The sequence below is a fragment of the Pongo pygmaeus genome, chromosome 6, assembly GCF_028885625.2.
Source record: "Pongo pygmaeus isolate AG05252 chromosome 6, NHGRI_mPonPyg2-v2.0_pri, whole genome shotgun sequence".
NCBI lineage: Eukaryota > Metazoa > Chordata > Mammalia > Primates > Hominidae > Pongo > Pongo pygmaeus.
In genome coordinates this window covers 103375887-103400554 of record NC_072379.2, presented here as the reverse complement: position 1 = coordinate 103400554, position 24668 = coordinate 103375887, and the positions used below count along the sequence as shown (strand labels likewise).

Genomic DNA, 24668 nt, shown 5'->3' with positions numbered 1-24668 from the left:
GAAACCCCGTCTGTACTAAAAATACAAAAAAAATTTAGCCAGGCATGGTGGCGGGCGCTACTCGGGAAGCTGAGGCAGGAGAATCGCTTGAACCCGGGAGGTGGAGCTTGCAGTCGGGAAGCTGAGGCAGGAGAATCGCTTGAACCCGGGAGGTGGAGCTTGCAGTGAGCCGAGATCACGCCACTGCACTCCAGACTGGGCAACAGAGCAAGACTCCAACTCAAAAAAAAAAAAAAAGAAAAAAAAAGTTAATCTTCTCTTATTTTGCTGACTGCTCCCAGAACTGAGATTATTATCCTTATTTGAAGGACTCAATTCCTTTGTCTCCAGCAATTTATTGGTGAAAAGAAGGCAAGGAGTTGAAGATAATATATTGACATTGAGAATGTCACTTCAGGTTACCAAAGGTACCAAAACATGCCCCTAACAAACTGCTATCAGGATTGCATGCTTTCAGGTGGAAAGGGGACCAAGGAGCAAAGTGAGTGTGGCTGCCTGCCATTTGCCAAGATCCATCCTATATGCAGCTGCTCCTATTCCTTCTGAAGAAGCACTAACCCTGGTTGTTCTTTCAAGGTAACTGGTAGGAGTTATAAAGGAAGTCTGCAGAATTGTTGACTCTGATAAAAATTCTTTGGAGAGGATATTTGTGTGTAAAGTTATGAATAAATTACCAAGGAATAAATACAATCGACATTTAACAACACAGGCCATACACAGCTGGCTTAAAATCCTATTAGCAGAGAGAATCTTTTAAAATTGTGACCACAAAGCGCTATTAGCTTAGCCTTGGGAGAACAACAAATAGGAAGAATACTTGAACAAAAGCTTGTTTTTTCCAGAGTAGCATACTTCAGAATGGGCTTACCATTGAACTTCTGGTTCATTCTTCTCACTGGCAGTAGCATCCTTAACAGGGCAGTTATTGCTAGTTTCTTCAGAAGTGGCATTATAAACTGTAGCTGGTGTTGGTAAAGGTAGGCTAGCAGTGTGTTCCACCTGCTCCCCATTCTCATTACTGCTGGCACAGCCATCACCATTGGTGCTCAAGCTTCCACTTGCATGGGGTGATACACTAATGAGTGGAAAGTTCTCTGTCTTAGAGCCACTTTTCCTAGCTTCACGTTGTCTCTTACGGTATTCTAATAGAGAAACCTTAAGCAAGAAAGATAAGAAAAAGCAAATCTTTTATTCTTGTTTTTTATGTCAGAACCAATGCATTCTTTTTTGTCTAAAGAGAATTACTATATTTACATTAGGAAAATTATTTTAATTGATTCTGAACAAATAATTAACAATTATCAAATGCCTACTATATTCCAGGCATTGTACTTAGATGATTTACATACATTATCTCATTTATCCTCACAACAACCCTATGAAATAGGTATATTATCATCCCCATTTTATAGATGAGGAAATTGAGTAACTCACTCACTCAAGGTCACACAGCTGGTGAGTGTTGGAGCCGGGATTCGAACCTAGGTCTTACTTGAAAGCCCGTGCTCTTTCCACTATACTACATTGCTTCCCACAAAGTTGCCAACTGGACTCTGTTATAAAAATTAAAAGCACACATCACGAAAATTCTTGGACTTGCAAAGCAATAAGCCTACTAACAAAATAAGTGCTATAGTTTCTTTTGAAATAAGGCATTCTAATTATCTCAGTATGTCTGCCAACCAAATAATGGGAAATCAGGGAACTAACTTAATATTTAATACATTAACTAGTAAAATAAAAACACTCTTACAGCCATGGCCTAAATACTATAGATATTATAGATGAGGAAAGAGGCATTTCCTCTATACAAGGGTGCTTGCTCAATGTACAATAAAGGTAATAACACAAATATTATTCAAGTCTGTGTTTTTGGTTGGGGAGTGCCTAGTTTTAAAAAATACTCATTTGGTGAAATAAATCATCTTGAGATTTTTCTGAAACCATGCTGCTTACAAGGATTTCCCATATTACTAGAATTTTTTTACTTTTCTGTAAACATTTTCTAATTAAGCCAGCATTTACAAAAGGTTTAAAAATATTAAAAATGTAACTTTAATAACTAAATTAAGAATGCCTTACATAATACATCTAACTACCAATTCCCCTCAGTAATATTATGAAAAAAAAACTATTAAAAGGACTATAAATTGTTAAATTTGTAACCTTTTTCTTTTGTGGTGGATTCTGGGGTGTGCAACTCCCGTCGATCAAATTGTCATTAACAGTCCGTCCGAAACCAGATACAAGCCCATCTTCGGAAGTACAAAACACAGTTGTTTCCATAAACATGCCTCTAGTATCATCCTGCATCAGGCACTTTGACTCACTTATTCGGAAGCCTCCTCCAACCTCCAACTGATGCGAGGGTGTCAGGTCCCTCAAGTTGGAGTTCACTGAGAAGTTAACTCCTGTTCTGTCAGGGCTCTTTACCCAGGAAGAATACATTGTGCCCCGTCCAGAGTGAGTTGAGTCCAGTTGGCTGTTGGGCTCAGCCCTGTCATGTGCAGGCGTTTCCAGGGTTTTATGTAGGGCAGTTGGCTCAACTGCATCGAGTCCTAGCTGAAGGTCTGACACAGGTTCCTTTTCTCCAGGGCACTGCCTGTTGACTTCAGTCCTACTCCTAGGGCTCGTATAACCAATAGTCTTTATTTCTTGCAGACCCAGTTCAGTTAAATTGGAATTTCTAAAAGGCCCCAATGTTAACATGGTTGAAGATCTGTCATATCCCTGTTTACAAATTAAAAAAAAAAATTTTACAAATAATCACATCTTGGGACTGTTTATTTCAAAATTTACCAGTAATATAAGGAAAACAATGTAATAGGAAAAAAACTACCAATTCACCCTTTTTAAGTTAACTTCTTACCTCTTGACTATAAGTGCGTCTCTTTATTTCTGGAGAACTTTCTGGGGAAGAAATATTCTGTATATAAAGAAAGAATTAGAATTGAAAATTAAAAAATATGTAAGTATATCCATAATAATTATAGAAATGAAAACAAAATGAAAAATACACAGACTTTGGTTTTAGATCTTGTTTCCTGTTTATTTCCATTCCCCAAATAAGACTGCTTTAAGATCAATTTGATACGCACATTTAGTCTACTGTATATATCAACAAGATGAAAGTTATGCTCATTTTAGTAAAAAAAAATCCAAATTCATATAAATGAATTTTTCTGATTTTTAGTTTCTTACAACCTTTTTTTGTATTCTTAGCACACTAGTTGTTAAAGGAGGGGAAAGAGCTCTTAAAAGAAATTCCATCCCCCCAAGTGTTGAATTTTTTTTTCTCCATTAAAATTTCTCACCTCAAAGTGCATGGTATTTCCTGGTGTACCAGGAGTTACTGGGGTAACTGGTGAATATATGGGTTTATAACCATTTCTACAAGTTTCATCATCTGATTTTATCCGTGGAGGCGTGGCAAAAGATGGGTCCATAGGAGTAGTATCGGTGTGAGTTGGTGTAGCATACGGGGAAGGAGTAGGTGTGGAAGTTTCTGAGTAAACCGAATCTAGCAACTGATAAAATCTTCGTTTTTTTAGTGGTGTAGTTAAATCTGTTGGTGAAATAATAATCTGTAAGAAATTACACTGTTGCTATTTGTTAAAATCTGTTTGTGTCACATTCTGGGAAAGATAAAATATAAACAATGGCAGTTATGACTTTTACCCCAAAACTGAATTTCAAGGTTTAAAAAAAAAATGGTACTAACATGAAGCAGTGCCCCCCTTCCCTCCCCAATTAGCAAGTATTACCTTGCCTGGAGAGATTATTATAGGCCTAGGGGTCTCAAAGTATCTTACAAGTACCGATGTTACTTTAACTGATTTGTAAGAGTTCTTGTCTGTCTGAAAAGCAGCCAGTCCAGAAGCCTTTAAAAATTCATAAACCCCAACATACGTGGTATTGTGAACTGGTATCTTCAGCCAAAAAATACAGAGGACAGAAAAGAGAAAATCTATACAACAATGTGCTTCTCTTCTAAAGTGCATACCAGTAACCAGAATATGCCTGTTATAAAGCTATATGTATGCCCTGCCACATTTCTCAAACCAAAATTCTGAAGAAAACATTCTACCTGGAAGGGAACAGCTGTCATTTAATAGTAGTGGACTTTTATTTTCACCATTGACTGCAGGACTTCTGGATCTTTCTTGACAGGGTGAATTAAATCTATGTAAAATTGCTGAATTTTCTTCTTCCAGAGCTTGTTTCAACCATCGCTGAATAAAACAGAATACATGAATGAACAGGAATCAGTTTGTAGCTGTTTATATAGCCTGTAAATACAGAGCCGATTCCAAAAGCATTTCACTACCATGGATGGTAGTAAGGAATGAGTTGGCATTTGGCTCATTCTACATTTTTACTTCCAAAGAAAAGTTTACCTTCTTGCATGAACCAGAAATGTTTTCAGCAGGTTCTTTTCTTCTCCTTTTTTCTGAAAGGAATGGTGAAGTAAATCTAATATAATGCTTAGGAGTAGAGTATACATGGGGGCTGTAAGTGAGACCTGGTAAAGAATTGAGTTGTGTAGCTAACACTTCAGGATCTGTAGTTATGCGTAGAGGCCTTTCTGAAAGGCCATCTGAAGGTTTTCCTGTCTTCTCATTCTTCTCACTTAACCATTCATTGACCAAGTGCTAGAGAAAAGAAAAAAATTGGATCATTATATATGTAATTCCAAATTCTCCTACTGAATATTCTAATATCAGATTTGAAATTGGTGTATTATCTAAAACGATAAATTGGGTAATTTAAATCATTCATATGTGATCAAAATAACAGTATGTCCTTTTACATTTTCTTAGTTATCTACTGTTACTCTGAAACTTTTTACCCAATTATTTTGTAGAACAAAACATATAGTTGCTTTTTAAATATTTATATTACATGAAATTTATATTACTTTTTTTTTGAGACAAGATCTCTGTCATCAGGCTGGAGTGCAGTGGTGCAGTCTCGGCTTACTGAAGCCTCCGCCCCCTGGGCTCAGGTGATCCCTCCACTTCAGCCTCCCGAGTAGCTGGGACAAGGCACTCACCACCACGCCTGGCTAATTTTTAAAGTATTTTGTAGAGACAAGGTCCACTATATTGCCCAGGCTGGTCTCAACCCCTGGGCTCAAGCAATCCTCCCGCCTCAGCCTTGCAAAGTGCTGAGTTTACAGGTGTGAGCCACCATGCCCAGCCAAGCTTTTTAATATAGTTACAACTAGAGACACGTCAGTACCATTTTATTAAACACACTAAATTTAGGTTTACTACTGCTTCTATTATAGGTATAAAATGTTCCATCTGTTAGAAAAATCTGATTTTAGGCAGTGTTTTCCTACAATAGCTGCCCATCAGAATCTCCTGGAGATGAGGACAGTGCACAGTACTTTTTTTGAGAAAGGGTGAGTTGCCCAGCCTGGAGTGCAGTGGCGTGATCATGGCTCACTGTAGCCTCGACCTCCTGGGCTCAAGTCATCCTACCACCTTAGCCTCCCGAGTAGCTGGGACTACAGGTGTGCACCACCATGCCCAGCTAATTTTTTTGTTTTTAATTTTCTGTAGAGACAGGGTCTCGTTAAGCTGCCCAGGCTGGTTGTGAACTCGTGGGCTCAAGTGATCCTCCCACCTTAACCTCCCCAAATATTGGGATTGCAGGCATAAGCCACCACACCTGGCTCACGATACATATATATTTAAAAGTCACCATTGACAATCCCTGATTTAAGGGGTTGGGAATAGCTCTTAAGGTTCTTGTGCTTTGAAATTTTTCAGTCATTAATTCTGCTGATTCTTTGATCTACAACATAACATAATACAGTCTCTATTGGCTATATGAATATACCTGACCCTGAAGTATAAATTACTACTTTAAAAAAAACGAGTAACCATTCATATTGTTATCTAGTTAGCAAATGATATTTTAATTTCCAAGTGTAAATGTAACTTATAGAAAATATGGCCGGGTGTGGTGGCTCAAGCCTGTAATCACAGCACTTTGAGAGGCTGAGGCAGGTGGATCACAAGGTCAGGAGATGGAGACCATCCTGGCCAACATAGTGAAACCCTGTTTCTACTAAAATACAAAAAAATTAGCCGGGTGTGGTGGTGCGCGCCTGTAGTCCAGCTACTCAGGAGGCTGAGGCAGGAGAAGCACTTGAACCCGGGAGGCAGAGCTTGCAGTGAGCCAAGATCACACCACTGCACTCCAGCATGGGCAACAGAGTGAGACTCCGTCTCAAAAAAAAAAAGAAAAAAGAAAATGTACAGAACTTAGTATATATAAATGTGCATATGTATACACACACACACACACATTTTAAAAATCTACCCATCCTTTTTTCCAAAGGTAACCACTATAAACATTTTAGCATCTTTTCTGTCCCTCTATGTATATAGAACTCCATTCCTAGGACAGCAGTAGAATGCAGTAGTGAAACACATGGAGTCTGGAGCCAGACTGCTAGGAGGGTGAATCCTGGCTTTGCCATTTACACTGTGCCCATGAGCAAGTTAAGTAACTTTTTTATATCTCAATCTTTATCTGTAAAAGAAGGGTTGTGATAGAACCTAGTTCTATAAATAGGATTGTTATGAAGATTAAAAGTTCAATAACATACATAAAGCTCTTAGAACAGTATCTGGCACAGAAAAAGTGACATGTATTATTAAACTGAATGAGGCCTTTAGGGGAAATCATGATAATTTGGTACTCTGTCAAACAGTATGTTGTTTAAAATAACAAAATCTGCAGGCAAAAGAGGCTTTTTAAGAGAATCAGATAGGATGTAGAAGCCTACATCTCAGACCAGGGATTTAAATGAATTTATAGTACCACAACTTTGTTAAAAGTTTAATAAAAGGTAGGGATTATGTCGTATTTGTAATTGAGAAAGTAGTTTCACTTCTTTTAAGCCTGAGGTTTTTTCTTTTCACTTTACGAAGTTAGAATTTTTTTTGTCCATTGTTACAGGCAAATATTGGGTTGCTTAAGCTATGGCGGTGCAGTAAGGAGAGTACAGACTTTGAATTAGAAACAACTGTGTTTAGATTGTCTCTAATGAAACCTGTGACTTTGGCAAGTAAATTATTTAACTTGTGCTATTAAAATATAACCCTGGGTTCATACTAGAATTTTACTAAACGTACACATCATGGTTTCGCAGCATGCCTACAAACTGTATTGAATTAGGTAAGAACAAAGACAGAATAAATGAAATTTCAAAGTAAAGTGTGTGAGAACTATACATTCATGATCTACCCCTAAACAGCATAAGGATTACCACACTTTAGTATCTCTGCCCCAGTCTGCTGTACTCTAGTCAGAGTGGGAGACAAAGAGCAGCTTCATTAGGATGTTCTGTTATTTCTGATCTGAAAAAGCTCAGGTTGTTTCCCGTAATTGCTTAAGTCTGACAGTAGTGTTTCAGAGATTTTTATTAATAATTACACCTAAAACTACTCTTTCTTACAAATTTTCATAGTACATTCTGTGGAAATCAATTTCTTCACATTTAATTCTTATAATCTACCTATACAATGAAATTTATAAAAATATAAAGGATAACACATCTAAAACCAGTTTCAGAGAAGTATATATTTTGTACATAAAGTAGACAAACTTAAAGAAATCATGAATTGCAATACTAAAAAAGTCCTGATAAACTGAATGTAACTTTATCTTCACAGTAATGCAAACATTTATATTAATTTTACAGTTTTGGAATTCTCATTCTTAGTTTAAAAATCTGCAAGTATAAAAACTGCCTCTTACTGTTTATTATGAGGTCTTAAAAATCCAATTTTTAAAACACCAATATAATTAATATAAGAAACTGTTAGAAAAACAGTTCTTACATTCATTAGAATCATACCTTCTTTGTTTTGGGGTACTTTGTAGGACATTTATTAAGTGCTGGAACTTCAGTTTCAGTAATTATTTCTGCTAGTGCAGTTTCAGTTTCTGGTTCTATTGTAAGTACAGTATTTTCAATATCATTTTGTTGTGAAGTAACTTCTATATCAGGAGAAGATGGCTGGATATCTGAACACATGCTGACAGTTCTGTGTCTCCGACGCTGCTGTCCAATGTGAGTCCTACTCCGAGAAAAACTTTTTCTCTGTTTAGTTCTATTTACTTTGGCAGGGGTTGGCTTGCTAGCATTTTCTTCTTTTGCTTGTTCCTAATTCAAAATACAAGCGAATGGAACTTTTTATACTACATATATATAAAGTTTAAATATAGTAGCATTATTCTACTTCAGAAGCCAACTTTCCAGAATTTTTGAATTCTGATATATAATAAAGAACAGAGATAATATATAGTCTTATTTCAAGCTGAAACTCCCATAGGATCTGAAAAATGCTATTAAAAAGCTAATAGACATTATTTTAAATTCCTTATAAGTAATTAATGCAAGTAATAGACATTTTATTTGAAAGTGTTTAAGAAAATAAAACTAGACCTGAATAAATAATACCTGAATAACTTCAGCATCACTGACAATCTGTGTATCTTTACATTCAGTTTTAACTTCAGTTTTGGCTGTGCTGATCCTTTCCAAAGCTTGTTCTCTTCTTTTCTCTCTCTTTTCAAGTCTGGCAAAAGCTTGCAAAATTGCTTCCATTTTTCTTTCTTCTCTTGTCTATGAAATTTAAATTTTAAGTGACATCATAAATATCATTGCTCAAAAGTAAAATTAAGTCCAAATGTTTGTGATAAATGTACAAAATAATTGCTATGATACTATTAGCAAACTACTTCTATTATTGGTGGATATGGGGAAAAAAAACATTTCTGTTCATTCAAGACCTTTCAGAATTCCCATCATCTTGGTAAGCCCTGTTATTGCAAATATTTCATGAAGGAAACACTTGGATGACTTGAGTGTTAATGATAAGGGTAAAACAAAACAAAAAAGCCTCAAAAATTACATTGTTTTACCAAACCAAAAATCTTTTAATAATACAGAAGTCAGCCTTTTAAAAAAAGATCCAAAATCCCTAAGGTAATGATATGTTGAAAAGGTAAAATTCATATGCACTTGAGTGAGTATATTATTGACATACTGCAGCAGGATGTTGTGAGGTAAAGTCTTGCATTTAAAAATTATGACTCTCATTTGGTAAGTATCTCTGTGACTCCAGGCAAGTTAACCTTTCTGAGACAGTAAGATGTGCGTAATAAAACTTGAACTTCTCTGAGTTGTTATTTGGTTCCAACAGAAAATATGAGGTTTTCAAACAGTAGTTGGAAAATGGTGGGCGTTCTGTATGTTAATTATTATTTCTACTTTAGCCCTCTTGCCCTCCATTGTAATTCTTATAAAGTATTCCTCTACCTTCTGCTTTTCCTGTGTTACACTGACAATTCAAGACAGGGACTGAGAAGCAGCCAAGTGTTCCTTTGAGCATTAGTTCTCTATCCAAAGAGAACATTAAGAGTAAGACCCAGAGCCCTGACCAGTAGGCCTGACAGATGCTTCAGCTCTAAACCAGAACCAGGAACCACATCCATCAACTGTCCAGTTCTTAAAATGAAAAGAACCAGGTCCTGAGGCTCAGATCCATTTGTCTTTCCTCCTTTATTACCATCGATGTGAGGAAGAAAGATCAGAAACTCAAGGTCTGGATGCCATAGTCTTCTCAATATTGGAGCTTTAGTTCCAGTAATTACCAGCAGAGATTCAAGCCTCAAGATACCTACACTTTGGAAACTACTGTTTACCTGTTCCTATATTTTTGGTGGTGGTGTTGTTGTTGTTACACTCAGCAAGGGAACAAAATACTATGTCAACAAAAGTACTCTAATAATACTTCTAAGTTTCTAATTTGTTACAGCAAATTTCCATATTGCAAACATGACTCTGAGGAAACTGAGGTCCAAAGAGGTAAGGTTCTTTGTTCATGGATTACGTATCTGTATCTCACTTCTCCTAGTCTGGGATGGGCAAACACTACAATAGCACATGCAAAAGATGGTTCTACTTGTTCACTGGAACTGAAAGTTTTACAGCTGAATTCTTTCCTTACAAAATTCCTTATTTTTGGGCTTTTAAATTACCTTTACCCCTTTTTGTCGTGTGGTTCTCTGTAAAACTGTTTTTATCAGGGCTTCTCTAAAACCCTGAATTTAGAAGAGGAGAAATTTGGAGTAACTAAAAAGATCATTTTCCCAAACTGCGCTTTACCTGATGAACCTGGATGGAGAGGAGGGATTAATTACTATGGTTATTTCTTTTCAAAAAATTTAAAATGAAAAATTTGGGGAAAGTATATTTTTCCAGAAGAAACAAACTTGTCTTGGCAAGAATCATTATATGTGTAAAAGAAAAAACTACCCACAAGGTGGGCACCCAAGGAAGATATTTTTTGTAGTATGATTATCCTGGGTGTTCTAAGGTAAATACGAATTTATGCCAAAAGAGTCTGACATAGTCCAATATTTTCTTGTTTGGGATACAAGAAATATTTTCTTGTTTTGGTCACAGATAAAACTATATGATACAAACATTCAGTTAAAAAATCAGACTCCCCTGTAAACACTACAGCTAATTTACAGTCAGAGCAAAATCCTGTATTTAGAGATGGTTCATAATCTTCTAGAGTTGATCAGGATCTTAAAAAATAATGTGGTCCAATACTGCTGAAGAAACCAAAGCCCATGTGTATTAAGTGACTCATTCAAAAGCAGAGCCATAATTATTATGCATGTTTCCTGGCTCCTAATTTACTCTTCTTTCCAGTTACTGCTGCTACATAAAGCAAAACTCTTCCTACATTACTACAGCTGGGTAAGAATAATGCTTAAGCTTCATTTCCTAACAGCTTTAAACCTAGCTTTATCTTAAAATACACAAATATTTTGGATTATAAACATGCCTGATTTTCTACATTTATTTTTAATTTCTTAAAGGTCATGTCATTCAGCTTTTCTAGTCATCATTACATACAGTACATTCTTTGACACAGCCATGTATATGGTACCTAAAGACAAAATTTGCCCATTTTATAGCTCTAACTGAAAAATAAGTTTTATTCTTCGAGGTAGTTAGAGCTGACTCTAGAGATAAATTAGGATTCCTAATTAACCCCCGCAGACTTTCCATAGCCCCTAACACCTGTGCTATATAATCTAAACTCGATAGATTTCCCATGAAATCTATACATTGTTTTTATGACATATGTCTTAGTTTATGGTTTTACAAGAGTAAATACCGAGCATTGTAATTTCCTATAAGCAGTCTGCTTAATAATATCCCCATCACAAAGCAAGGCTCCCATCTCCACAAAAAAATTTAGGCTGGGCGCAGTGGTTTACGCCTGTAATCCCAGCACTTTGGGAGGCCGAGGCGGGTGGATCATGAGGTCAAGAGATCAAGACCATCCTGGCTAACATGGTGAAACCCCATCTTTACTAAAAAAAAATTAGCCAGGTGTGGCACGCGCCTGTAGTCCCAGCTACTTGGGAGGTTGAGGCAGGAGAATCACTTAAACCAGGGAGGTGGAGGTTGCAGTGAGCTGAGATTGCGCCACTGCACTCCAGCCCGGTGACAAAGCGAGACTCTGTCTCAGGAAAAAAAAAAAAAAAAAAATTTAGTGGAACATGGTAGCATGCACCTGTAGTTCAGGCTACTCCAGACACTGAGGCAGGAGGATTGCTTGAGTCCAGGAGTTGGAGGCTGCCGTGAGCTACTGGTAATACCACTGCACTCTAGCTTGGGCAACAGAGCGAGACCCTGTCTTTATCTAAAAATAAAATAGGAAAAGGAAAGCCAGAGCCCACCTACAAAATCACCCTATTCTTTGGTCTTGAAATAGAGAAATTAAATGATTCCTTGCTCAAAAAAACTTGTTACCCTTTTATATAACAAAGAAAAACTTATAAATCTAAAAAGATGGGTAAGATTATTTGTTACCAATAAAAATCATTCCAAAATAACACGTATGGCTTGTGTGGTGTCTCCATTTCCTCTATCATATGATGATTGAATTTATACTCATGGCACTCTTTATTATTTTGATACTCATTTGTTATTTCTTCTTCTCCATTCTCTACGAAAGCTTCTCCAGAGCAGTGACCTTGCCTTCTTTGCTCATCCGATATCTCAAATGGCAAGCACTCACATTTTTTTTAAATGAGTAACAACTGTGTGTACATTATGTCAAGCACGTATCACTGTTACTTAAAGACATGTAACTAACTGGAAGCATTTCAACAATTTTGGAAATCTTGAATTAGAAGGCAGCTAAAGCTGATTAACCTCATTTTGTGTGAACTGAGTACCTAATAAAAATAGGTGGCTGGGCGCAGTGACTCACGCGTATAATCCCAGCACTTTGGGAGGCAGAGGTGGGTGGATCATCACAAGGTCAGGAGACCAGCCTGGCCAACATAGTGAAACCCCATCTCTACTAAAGATACAAAAAATTAGCCATGCGTGGTGGTGGGCACCTGCAATCCCAGCTACTTGGGAGGCTGAGGCAGGAGAATCACTTGAACCCAGGAGGCAGAGGTTGCGGTGAGCCAAGATTGCGCCACTGCACTCCAGACCTGGCGACAGAGTGTGACTCCGTCTCAAAAAAATAAAAATAAAAATAAAAATAATAGGTTCTCTTTCATTAACACCACAATGTCATTAATTACTCATCTTTAGAAATAAAATTCCCAGTCTCTACAAATAGAGAAAACAGGATCTTACAAAAAAAATCAGCATCAACTGAGGACAGAACAGGGAGTTGGATAACATCTCAAATTCTGTCACCAGATGACTTTTCTGGCAACAAATTTATCCTATTTTTTTATTAAAGCATTGCATCTGCTAAAGTGATTTTCTAAAGTCAGTCAAGTTTTCCGAGAGACATTTAGTAATAGCATGGATTCTGTAGTGTTTTCCCACAGTGTCTGTTCCACTGAATAACACTCTGTGGGGGTCAAAGGTGTTATCCACAAGAAACTGCAAGGGTATACAAGTTTAGGAAAATCTGACAATTGTGTCAAGTTTTTAAACACATGTACACTGGGAATCTGAAAAGGAAGGATACGGTATAGTGCTCATCACAGTAAACTGGTCACAGCCCTTTTTCACAAAGCATCTCAAATTATACTTGTGTGGAATACTTCTTGATGTGAAGGATGAAAGCCGAGAAAATTGTGGAGAATCCTGCACAATCCAGGGCAAGGCCTCCAGATCATGCATTACCTGAACTACAGGGAAGCTTCATTCAGTTCACATTCGTGGGCCTATATCTGTCTATCTTTCCTCAAGTGGTTGTTATGAACATTCAGTTAGCTCATTTATTGACGGTCTACTTTTTTGCCCACCATTTTTTATTCCCCTAGGAGCTAGGGCTACAACAATGAATAAAACTAAGTTTTTTCCCTCATGAAGTTCATGTTGTGGTGGTATAAAAATTCTAGACTATCATACCTGCTTGACAAGTCCAGGAATCTCTTGCCTACGTGATTTCCTTGTCATACCCTTTCACTGTTTCTCAAATGTCTGTCCTTTTAAATATGAAGACAACACTGAATCATCTTCTGTGGACTCAATTTTAAGCAATCTGACAATATAGGCCATCAAATATTACCAAGATTATATTCCCAAAATACATTATGAGGGTTATGAAAAATTACTTGGAAATATTTTAAAACTATAAAGGAGACTTTTCATGCCATTATAAATGGGGGAGGAAGTGTCTTTTTTTTTTTTTTTTTGAGCCTTTCACTGTCACCCAGGCTGGAGTGCAGTGATGCCATCTTGGCTCACTGCAACCTCCTCTTCTGGGTTCAAGTGGTTCTTGTGCCTCAGCCTCCCAAGTAGCTGGGATTACAGGCATGTGCCACCATGCCTGGCTAATTTTTGTATTTTTAGTAGAGATGGAGTTTTGCCATGTCACCCAGTCTGGTCTCGAACTCGTGGACTCAAGTGATCCACCCACCTTGGCCTCCCAAAGTGCTGGGGTTGCAGGCGTGAGCCACCAAGCCCAGCAACAAGTCTCTTTTAGTATTTAAATCTTTCAGAAGTTTGCTGCTTTTAAAATGAACACTATAAGCTACAGGTATACCCCCCAGTATCTAATCCCCTTCCACATGTACTGTTTATATGACAAGATTACAGCCACCTAGCCCCACCTCCACAAACATACTAGGAGGACACTCAGTAGTGCCCTGGTTTTTGGAATCAAGTGAGTATAAACAGTCTACTGTATTTCAGTCTACTGGGCTTATGGTAAGATTTTCCTAATGTACAATAAACATGCAGTTCCACATAACTTAGCCACAAACTTGCTTTTGTAAAAGCAGGTAACAAATTCTTAATGAAAAAAAAGACAAAATATAATGGATGGAAAAAGAAAATGTTCATAAAAGAAAAATCCAAAAGGCCAAAGGGGGTAGAGGTAATGGAACTGGAAATGAAAAGGCTTTCCATCTTGGCCACATAAATATTCTTTCATGAAATCTTCATCCCTGAGTATTTTGTGTGACCTGTAGCCAACTTTTATCTCCCTAGTACCCCTCTCCTCCTCCAAAAATAGCCTATAATCCTAACCAAATATATTTACAGCTCTCTCCAGGATTTCCCCCTGGAAAAATACATTCCATGAAACTTTGTCATAAGCTAACCTGTATTTGGTTAAACCCTACTCAAAAGGTCCATCATAAATATAAATACAAAAATATATTAAATATACATAAATATAAATATGTATTACCTAGAGTTCATGAAACGATCTGATCTCTCCCCAGCTATAAGTTATCTATCATATTTATATTTCCTTCACTTATTGCTGAGTTGTATTTATTTTTGTGAATACTCCTAAAAGCAGAGATACTGCCTTATCTTCCATTCTCATTTTAAAAAATGAAGCCAACAACCAAAATACATAAATACCCTGGTGCACTTTTTGGAAATTCAGCATGATTTTAATCGGTGGTATATGAAATTATGTATACAGGTTAAAATTGCCAATTTTGTATTTTTCAAGCTGTACTACAAAAGGATAGGGTGAAGTACAATAGATCCCACTTACTCACAAGGGATACATTTCAAGACCACTAAAGCATGCCTGAAACTGCAGATAGTACTGAACCCTATATATACAGTGCTGTTTTTTCCTATACATATGTAACTATAACAACATGGAACAATTATAACCATATACTATAATGAAAGTTATGTGAATGTGATCTCTCTCTCAAAATATCTTAATATGTTGAACCTCAGTGGGTAACTGAAACCTGGGAAAGCAAACCTGCAGATAAGGAGGGACTACTGTACATTTAAATTTGGTGATTACATGGAGTTTATCTGGGAGGATGTTATTCCTGACTCGTCGTATTCCAATCTGATAAATATACATGATACCGAGTCTAGGTGAGCATCTTACATCTGAAATGCTCCGAAATCCAGAACTTTTTGATAGCCAACATGGTGCTCAAAGGAAACACTCATTGGAGCATTTCAGATTTTTGGATTTGGGATGTTCAACTGGTAAGTGCAATGCAAATATTCCAAAATATTAATCCTGGAAAATTTCTGGTCCTGGAAAAGTAATACTCAACCTGTATCTCCATAATGGTTTGGAAGTCTATCTTGTCACAGGTGGAAATTTAAATCAGTCTGACATAAGTTTCTCAAGAGTAGTATGCTACCATCTTTATTCTACCTAGTTTTAGTTGTCCTTCTTTGTCACTTTTTGACTTGACGTTATCTTTCTGACTTCTGATGTTAATCTAACCAATATAAAAATCAAGACTAGGAAAATAAAAGGTGATTCATTTTGAACTTTTCAAAACCAAATATAATACTTGGGGGTGGGGAACTCTACTAATTGCTTAGGAATCCTAGGATGCATGATTTTTCATTCTGCTTATTTGACTACATCAAAAAATTCTGTAATGCAAACATCAAAGCAAATGAACCAATTAGAAGTAACAATTGTGATGACTTGGAGAGCTATGGGTCAGGAGCCAAGGATTTTTAGATTTTAATTTCATATCCTTTCGAAATACCAAATTCAAGACATTTATACTTTGCAAGTTTTCCACATTTTATTCCCATGAAAAATACTCAGTTTCATATCCACCTTAGTGGCAGATGGCAGAATATATTAAAATGGATATAAAAACTTTGAAGTATTCATCTTACTATAGCATACTAATAAGCAAAATCAGGACCAAAAATGGATTCCAAGTAAGTAAGCCAATATACATATATATTTTCTAAGTTCCACCAAGTTTAACATTGAGTATACAATTCTCTTTTTTTTTGGAGATGGAGTTTCGCTCTTGTTGCCCAGGCTGGAGTGCAATGGCGTGATCTCGGTTCACTGCAACCTCCGCCTCCCAGGTTCAAGTGATTCTCCTGCCTCAGCCTCCCAAGTGGCTGGGATTACAGTCGCATGCCACCATGCCCAGCTAACTTTTTTGTATTTTTAGTAGAGACGGGGTTTCATCATATTGGTCAGGCTGGTCTCGAACTCCTGACCTCAGATGATCCACCCGTCTCAGCCTCCCAAAGTGGTGGGATTACAGGCGTGAGCCACCGCGCCCAGCAAATATCCAGTTTTCTTCTGGTATCTAGAAATGAGGATGTTCTAAGATCCACTAACTTTGTCAGCATTTATAAAAGAATATATATTTAAAGTAGCCCCATACAAATATTTTTAAACAGAATTCAATCTGAATAAAATTATTGTATTTATGGGCAAAGAACAAACCCCCACTGGTTTTCTGTTTTTGTTTGTTTTGTGACAGGGAACTCACTCTGTCATCACCTAGGCTGGAGCGCAGTGATAGGATCACAGCCAGTGCAGCCTTGACCTCCTAGACTCAAGTGATCCTCCCGCTTCAGCATCCTGAATAGCTGGGACTACAGGCATGCACTGTCACACCTGGCTAATTTTTAAATTTTTTGTACAGATGAGGTCTCGCTATATTGCCCATGGTAGGTCTTTAACTCCTGGGCTGAAGTGATCTTCCCACCTAAGCCTCCCAAAGTGCTGGGATTACAGATGTGAGCTACCACGCCTGGCCTATGATTTTTTTTTTTTATTTCATTTTTTCTCCAAAGTGGTCGCTACAGCCCTTAAAAGCCAGTTATAGAAGAGGTTCCTCCCACCAGACACATGCCATACACAGAAACAAGTAACACTCTAAATTGGTTTCCTAAAAATTCCCAGCACAAGGCTGTGTCAGTTGAAGAATGAATAAACAGAACAATACTAAAAATCAATACTCAATAAAGAGCCATAGGTAAGTTAAAAAGGCACACATAACTTACATATAATTGAATCTCAAAAAAAGGTTCAAGATAATCCCTTTAGGTACAAGAATTCCTCCTTTATAAACTCCTCTAATATTTTCTATTTGCTTTTCTTCTAATACTACCTTATCTCAACAGACCCAGTCCTAAGGCTCTGAAACAGTTCTTCGTTGTTTTCAGAATTTTGAGTATCAATAATTCATCAATATTAGAAAACTATCAAGGTGATACAAACAGGCACATATTAAGTAGGTCAACAACGACCAAACTTGTTTTTTTGAAGACGGAGTCTTGCTCTGTCGTCCAGGTTGGAGTGCAGTGGCATGATTTCAGCGCACTGCAACCTCCACCTCCCGGGTTCAAGCAATTCTCCCACTTCAGCCTCTTGAATAGCTGGGAATATAAGCCTGGCTAATTTTTGTATTTTTACTAGAGACGGGGTTTTGCCATGTTGACCAGGCTGGTCTTGAACTTCTGGCCTCAGGTAATCCACCCACCTTGGCCTCCCAAAGTGAGTGATGTGCGCGACCGCTCCCAGCCAACAATGACCAAACTTTCAAACATCCCACCCTTAAATATGTGACGTGAGAGTCCATGGAATACAACATAAAAACCCCGAAAACAGGACACAAAGGACCATACAAAGTAAAGGGGAATGGGGAGCACCTATCATAAGGCCATCAGTCAGTTTGTAAAGTCATTTTCAAATTTTAGGGCATGGAAAGTATACCATATTTTCTTAACTGGCTGATATATCAAATGCTAAATTACCTTCACTGAAAGATCAAATGCTAAATTACCATAATTTGTGAGAAAATATCCTGTCCTAATTTTTATACAGATAAAAGATTTGTAAATAGTACAAGGAATATACATCCTAAATTTATTTTAATGAGAACCTTATTGTATGATAGCAGTGTGAGACTGTACAAATAGCTACCAGTGGTAGGTTTTTTTTTTTTTTTGCATAAGCAATTTATTTGGTGCTATAGTAAGGTTTAAAGTTCTGCTTTTATTATATTTCAAATCATGAGAGGATACATTTAGCTAACAAAAGACATTCTGAACAGTAATTGTGGCATTAAAATTTATTAATAGTTCAGTGTGGATTTATTAAAATATTAATAGTTATTACTCCCAAAATGTTCATATTTCTTAAATGTCATACATTCTTAAATCTCTAATGAACAACCAATAAAAATACAAGATTAGTGGAATTTATTTAAATGGTAATGACCAAACCAAATAAAAATGCTCAATGGCACATCATTCGCTAACTTCAAAGAATAATGTAAAAGCCCATGTAAAGGCAGCAACAATTACCATATGCAGAGCAGCTGTCACTAAGCCCAAACTACTGGCTTCCCAACTTACCATCTTCCTTTTCCTTTCTGCAATCTGCTCCTCTGATTCCATTTCTACTTCATTACTAATAGGAGTTTTTTCTTCTATATCATCAATAAAATCTGGTTCCTGAAAAATGGAAATGACTTCTTTATACAAACTATTACTCCATCTATACAACTAGTGATATTAAACTATTTTAATGTCTTTCAACCACAACAAATTCAACATGTACATATCAGCCTATTTAAATTATTTAAGAAATTTAAAACTGGTTTCCTAATTCAAGACACTTTTCAAAATTATGCAATCAAATACTTTCGCTTTTTAAATTTTAGCCAATCAAGTTTTTATCAATATAGGTCAAATATGGTAGCATGGCCTTATATTTATAGAGTTCCCAAAACATAAACATATAAATTATTTCAGAAAAACCCGCAAATACCCAGTGCTCAATAAGTGTTTGTTCAGTTGAAAGTTTAAGGGAAATCATTTCTAGAAGATAGGGCCCTGGAAATGAGCAAAACCTTACTTAATTTTCACATTTTAATGATCCCTCCTAACTGTTTTTTGTTTATAGAGGACATATAACAATATATTTACTGGTGGGGCAGATAGACTTTGGCCAAACTTTACCCCCAAAATTACCTTATATGTTCTTAGTGAATTTTCTCTTAAAAATTTTATTTGCTGTTATTGTGACATGCTTATAGAATTGATAAGATTACCAGCATCCACGTGTTTAAAGAAAGAAAATTTTGCAGCTTAAGACTTTAAATAAGAATATTTATTATGAACATAAAGTGCCATCTAGAAGATTTTTAAGTTACCTAGTCTTAGGAAAATCTTGTCTGCAATTCTGCAAGGATTTGCTTGCTGAGCTGTTTCTTAATAATTCAACAAATATTGTACAAATTCTAGCAGAACCTGTATTTTACACTTATGAATACTTCATTAAATGACAGACTGGACTTAAAAATACTTCAAACAATTATACATAGAACAAAGAAGAGGATAAAATATGACAGATTATTTTCCTTTGTTTATTCAATTTCATTGAGAGCAGAGTTCAGTACCTGATTATTTGATACTGATAGTCTCAGTGGAGAAAGCTTTCTTTGTTTAGTTTCTGGGCTCTTCATTTTGTTGGTCGTTCCTTCACAATCCAAAGTAATATTCTGATTTTGTGTATCTTTTTCTTTTGAAATATCTTTGTCTTTTTTTCCTTTTTTCCGTCTGGTCTCATAACCACTATTGATATTTTCCATGGATTCAGAACTACGTTTTAGAACAGGGCACTCTGGGTTTTCTTTGAGGCATGCACAGTCCACCTTGTACTTACTGGAAAGATAACCAGTTAAATATTTATTTCAAAATATAAAACAAAACTGGAAATTTTCTAATCCATTTTAAGCTGCAACTCCACAAAACTGTATGCAATTACTATTAATTATATATAAGCAATCCTTTTTGGTAATTTACATTCCTAGTTAACTACCACAAAAAATTTTTTTCATTAAAACAATATAATAATTAGATGTTGATTTCTGACCAGATATTAGGCCTTCAATCATAAGTATAACTGGTACAGGTTGAGCATGCCTTACCTGAAATGCTTAGGACCAGAAGGGTTGTGGATTTTGGAATGTTTGCATATATATATAATGAGATATCTTGGGGAATGGGGTCCAGGTCTAATCACAAAATTCACTCATGTTTCATATAGGCTAAAAGTAATTTTATACAATATATTTAATAATTCTGTGCCTGAAAAAAAGTTCTGACTGCACTTTGACTGTGACCTGTCATATGAGGTCAGGTGTAGAATTTTCTACTTGTGGCATCATGTCAGTGCTCAAAAAGTTTAGGATGGCCAGGCACAGTGGCTCTCGCCTGTAATCCCAGAACTTTGGGAGGCCAAGGCGGGCAGATCACTTGAGACCAGCCTGGCCAACATGGTGAAACCCCGTCTCTACTAAAAATACAAAAATTACCTGGCCATGGTGGCAGGCACCTGTAATCCTGGCTATGCGATAGGCTAAGGCAGGAGAATCGCCTGAACCCAGGAGGCAGAAGTTGCAGTGAGCCGAGATTGTGCCACTGCATTCCAGCCTGGGTGACAGAGTGAGACTCCATCCAAAAAAAAAAAACAAAAAAAGTTTAGGATTTTGGATTTCAGATTTTTGCATGAGGGATGCTCAACATGTAATATGTTACAGAAGAAGAAAAAAACACATTAAAACTTTGAGTCTTTTAAAGCAAAATGATACTGTGGTTTACACAAAACATTAAGGCAGAAACCATAATTACTTCAGTATCCCAGAGTGCTATATAAAATACTGATCTGAAATGTGACCTACATAAAAAACACTAGGTATAACAAATACTAAACTTCAACTAGTTTGTCCTACCCTTTAAGGAATGATAGCAACAACCAGGTTTCTTTAAAAAGCTACCGTGATAAAATTTAATGTTTCCTTTTCACCATACTAAGTGTTCCCTCTTTCAAATGGAAGCCTGAGAAATAACTGCACTCTGTCTCATCTTCACAGTAAGGATATTACCCCCATTTTACAAGTGAGATTAAAACTCACTGAGGATTAGCATCTTGTCCAACGTTACACAGTTAATAAGTGGAAGGGACGGCATTTAGATCCAGGTCTGTATGACTCTCAGGCGCTTGTACTTTTCATTTCAATGTTTCTCAACTCTGACTACTTTATCTTTACCACAGCTGCTAAGATGTAGTTCATCTCTATGATACAGGTCAAATGCCCAAACCTCAGTTAAACAATAATACAAATCTCCCACTTTGCATGTTTTAAGTAGTTGAATGTTTGTTCACAATAAGAACAATTTACTTATTAAGTGTCTAATATTCCTAACTCATTTACTTTTAAAACTGCTAGAAAGATTCAAATCCAACTTCCTAATTCTGTGAACCAGGGAGAGAATTCAAACATTTATGGTCCTACCTCCCGCCTCCCAAATCAGGTATTAACAGATACTAGCTTGAAACTCGTTCTAGATGTTTGATTTTATGACAACAGAACTACAAACGATAATGATGGCAACAGCTTTTGTTTATTAAGCACTTTAGGTGAGTATTATTCTTCTCATATACTTGAGGTAATGCAGCACAAAGTGATGAAGAAATTGGTCCAAGGTTACGTAGTAAGTGACCAAGCCAGGATTTGAAACCAGACAGATTACATTCTTAACCTCTATGGGATATGTAATCCCACAAAGCATTGAGCAAAGAACTATGCTAAATCTCCTACCTTCTAGAGGAGAAAAGACTAAAATGATATGATAAATCTGACTGCAATAATCAGTAGAAATGGATACTAAAGGAAGAGAGATTTCACCAAGAGAAAACATAATGAACATTTTAAAAATTTCATTTAAAAAGAATATCACACAAAGTTTAAAAATATATAGAATAAGAGGAACTGAATCGAATTGCTTATAACCCAAGACTACAGAATATATAAAGAACTTCCGGAAAAAAAAAAAAAGGCAAGAAAACAGCTACCCAAAAGAAAGATGGACAGATGATATGATCAGGCAATTCACAAGAGAGAAAGCCAAATGACAATATAGAAAAAGACCTCTGGGAGGCTGGGCGTGGTAACTCACGCTTGTAATCCCAGCACTTTGGGAGGCCGAGGCGGGTGGATTGCCTGAGCTCAGGAGTTGGAGACCAGCCTGGGCAACACGGTGAAACCCCATCTCTACTAAAACACAAAAAATTAGCCAGGCATGGCAGTGTGCGCCTGCAGTCCCAGCTACTCGGGAGGCTGAAGCAGAGAATTGCTTGAACCCAGGAGGTGGAGGTTGCAGTGAGCCGGGATTGTGCCACTGCACTCCAGCCTGGGTGACAGAGCGAGACTCCATCTCAAAGGAAAAAAAAAGAAAAGAAAAAGACCTCTGCATTCATGAATAATCAAGGATAATGGTAAATAAAAATATTAATATAAAGAGATACCATTCAACATGAGCTAGCATATATATAATATATATGCTATTATATAAGCATATATAATATATATAAGCATATATATAGCATGTATATGCTAATATATATTTTATTCTATACCACTCCACATGAGCTAGCATATATATAATATATATTAGCACATATATAGCACATATGCTATAATATATTATACGATATATATTATGTATTATATATTATATATGCTATATATATTATACATGCCAATATGCTACATATATTTGCCAACAAATAGCATATACAGTGTATAATTAATACATAGCATATATATGCTAATATATAACACATACTATATATGCTAGCTCATGTGGAGTGGTATATTTTATATATATTGTTTATATTTTATATATATATATTTTTTTATTTTTTTATTTTTTTTTATTTTTTGAGATGGAGTCTCGCTCTGTCACCCAGGCTGGAGTGCAGTGGTGCAATATTGGCTCACTGCAACCTCCACCTCCCGGGTTCAAGTGATTCTCCTGTCTCGGCCTCCTGAGTAGCTGGGATTACAGATGTGCACCACCACACCTGGCTAATTTTTGTATTTTTAGTAGAGATGGAGTTTCATCATGTTGGCCAGGCTGGTCTTGATCTCCTGACCTCAGGTGATCCGCCCACCATGGCCTCCCACAGTGCTGAGATTACAGCCGTGAGTCACAGCAACCAGCATGTATTTTTAAAGTCTTAAGAGTAAAGAAGTACAGCAAGGCAATAAATTACTTAGGAAACTAGTACAAGCTGCTTAAACATTCACTCACATCTGGCAAAAACTCATGCTGTACACATTCTACAACCCAGCAATTCCACTTCTATGTCCCTACCATGGAGAGAACATGTACGTACTATGTTCCTACCATGGAGAAGATATGTACACACATGCAGACATGTTCAGAAAGCCCTAAGAGCATTCTTTTGTCAATATAAAGGTCAATAGTGAAATGGATAAATACCATAGGCAGTGAAAATAAATGAAGTATAGGTACACACAATGCAGGTTAATCTCACGTAATAAATGTGAAAAAAATGCAAAAGGATACAGCGTTACAATTTACATAAAAGTTTAAAAATATACAAAATTTTAGATAATACTTGCCAACAAATACAGACATAGTAAAAAGTTAAAGAAATCAAATTAAAGGGCTGGTCGTGGTGGCTCATGCCTGTAATCTCAACACTTTGGGAGGCCGAGGCGGGCGGATCATGAGGTCAGGGGATGGAGACCATCCCGGCTAACACGGTGAAACCCCATCTCTACTAAAAATACAAAACAAAATTAGTCAGGCGTGGTGGCGGGCCTATAGTCCCAGCTACTCGGGAGGCCGAGGCAGGAGAATGGCATGAACCTGGGAGGCGGAGCTTGCAGTGAGCTGAAATGGTGCCACTGCACTACATCCTGGGCGACAGAGCAAGACTCTGTCTCAAAAAAAAAAAAAAAAAAAAAAAAAAATCAAATTAAAGATAGATAGTGAAGGAGGGAAGACAGATGCAATGTGGCTGCTAAACGTTAAGGGGCTTCAATGGATAATGTTTTAATTTCTTAATTTGAGAAATACATGGGTGTTTATATTATTATCTTATTTTATTTTATTTTTGAGATGTTTTGCTCTTGTTACCCAGCTGGAGTGTAGTGGCACAATCTCGGCTCACTGCAACCTCTGTCTCCCAGGTTCAAGCGATTCTCCTGACTCAGCCTCCCAAGTAGCTGGGATTACAGGCATGTGCCACCATGCCCGGCTAATTTTGTATTTTTAGTAGAGACGGGGTTTCACCATGTTGGCCAGGCTGGTTTTGAACCCCTGACCTCAGGTGATCCACCCGCCTCAGCCTCCCAGTGTGCTGGGATTACAGGCATGAGCCACTGCACCTGGCCGGGTGTTTGTATTATTGTTTACATTTTTCTATTAAATTTTTAAAAACTGAAACAAGTTTCCATATTGCTGACCCTTGAACAACACAAGTTTGAACTGTGCACATATACATGGATTTTTTTCAATACATATATTGGAAAAACGTTTGGAAATTTGCAACAATTGCAAC

At 36.8% G+C, this 24668-nt stretch overlaps 1 protein-coding gene across 8 annotated transcripts in view; it reads right to left on the bottom strand.

Annotated features, from left to right (window-relative positions):
* The window catches only part of KMT2E (lysine methyltransferase 2E (inactive)), a 103272-nt gene that overhangs the window by 4056 nt on the left and 74548 nt on the right, over positions 1-24668 (bottom strand). For 7 of the 8 annotated variants that reach the window (XM_054495285.2, XM_054495286.2, XM_054495289.2 and 4 more), the window contains 10 exons: positions 19690-19954; positions 18644-18742; positions 8483-8647; positions 7877-8185; positions 4398-4652; positions 4088-4232; positions 3315-3565; positions 2870-2926; positions 2167-2730; positions 869-1155 (listed from right to left, as the gene is read on the bottom strand). In XM_054495285.2, the coding sequence (XP_054351260.1) occupies positions 869-1155; positions 2167-2730; positions 2870-2926; positions 3315-3565; positions 4088-4232; positions 4398-4652; positions 7877-8185; positions 8483-8647; positions 18644-18742; positions 19690-19954 (2397 nt within the window). Of the gene's footprint in view, positions 1-868; positions 1156-1280; positions 1554-2166; positions 2731-2869; positions 2927-3314; positions 3566-4087; positions 4233-4397; positions 4653-7876; positions 8186-8482; positions 8648-18643; positions 18743-19689; positions 19955-24668 lie in introns of those variants that run through there. The other variant, XM_063668420.1, reaches the window with a different exon arrangement.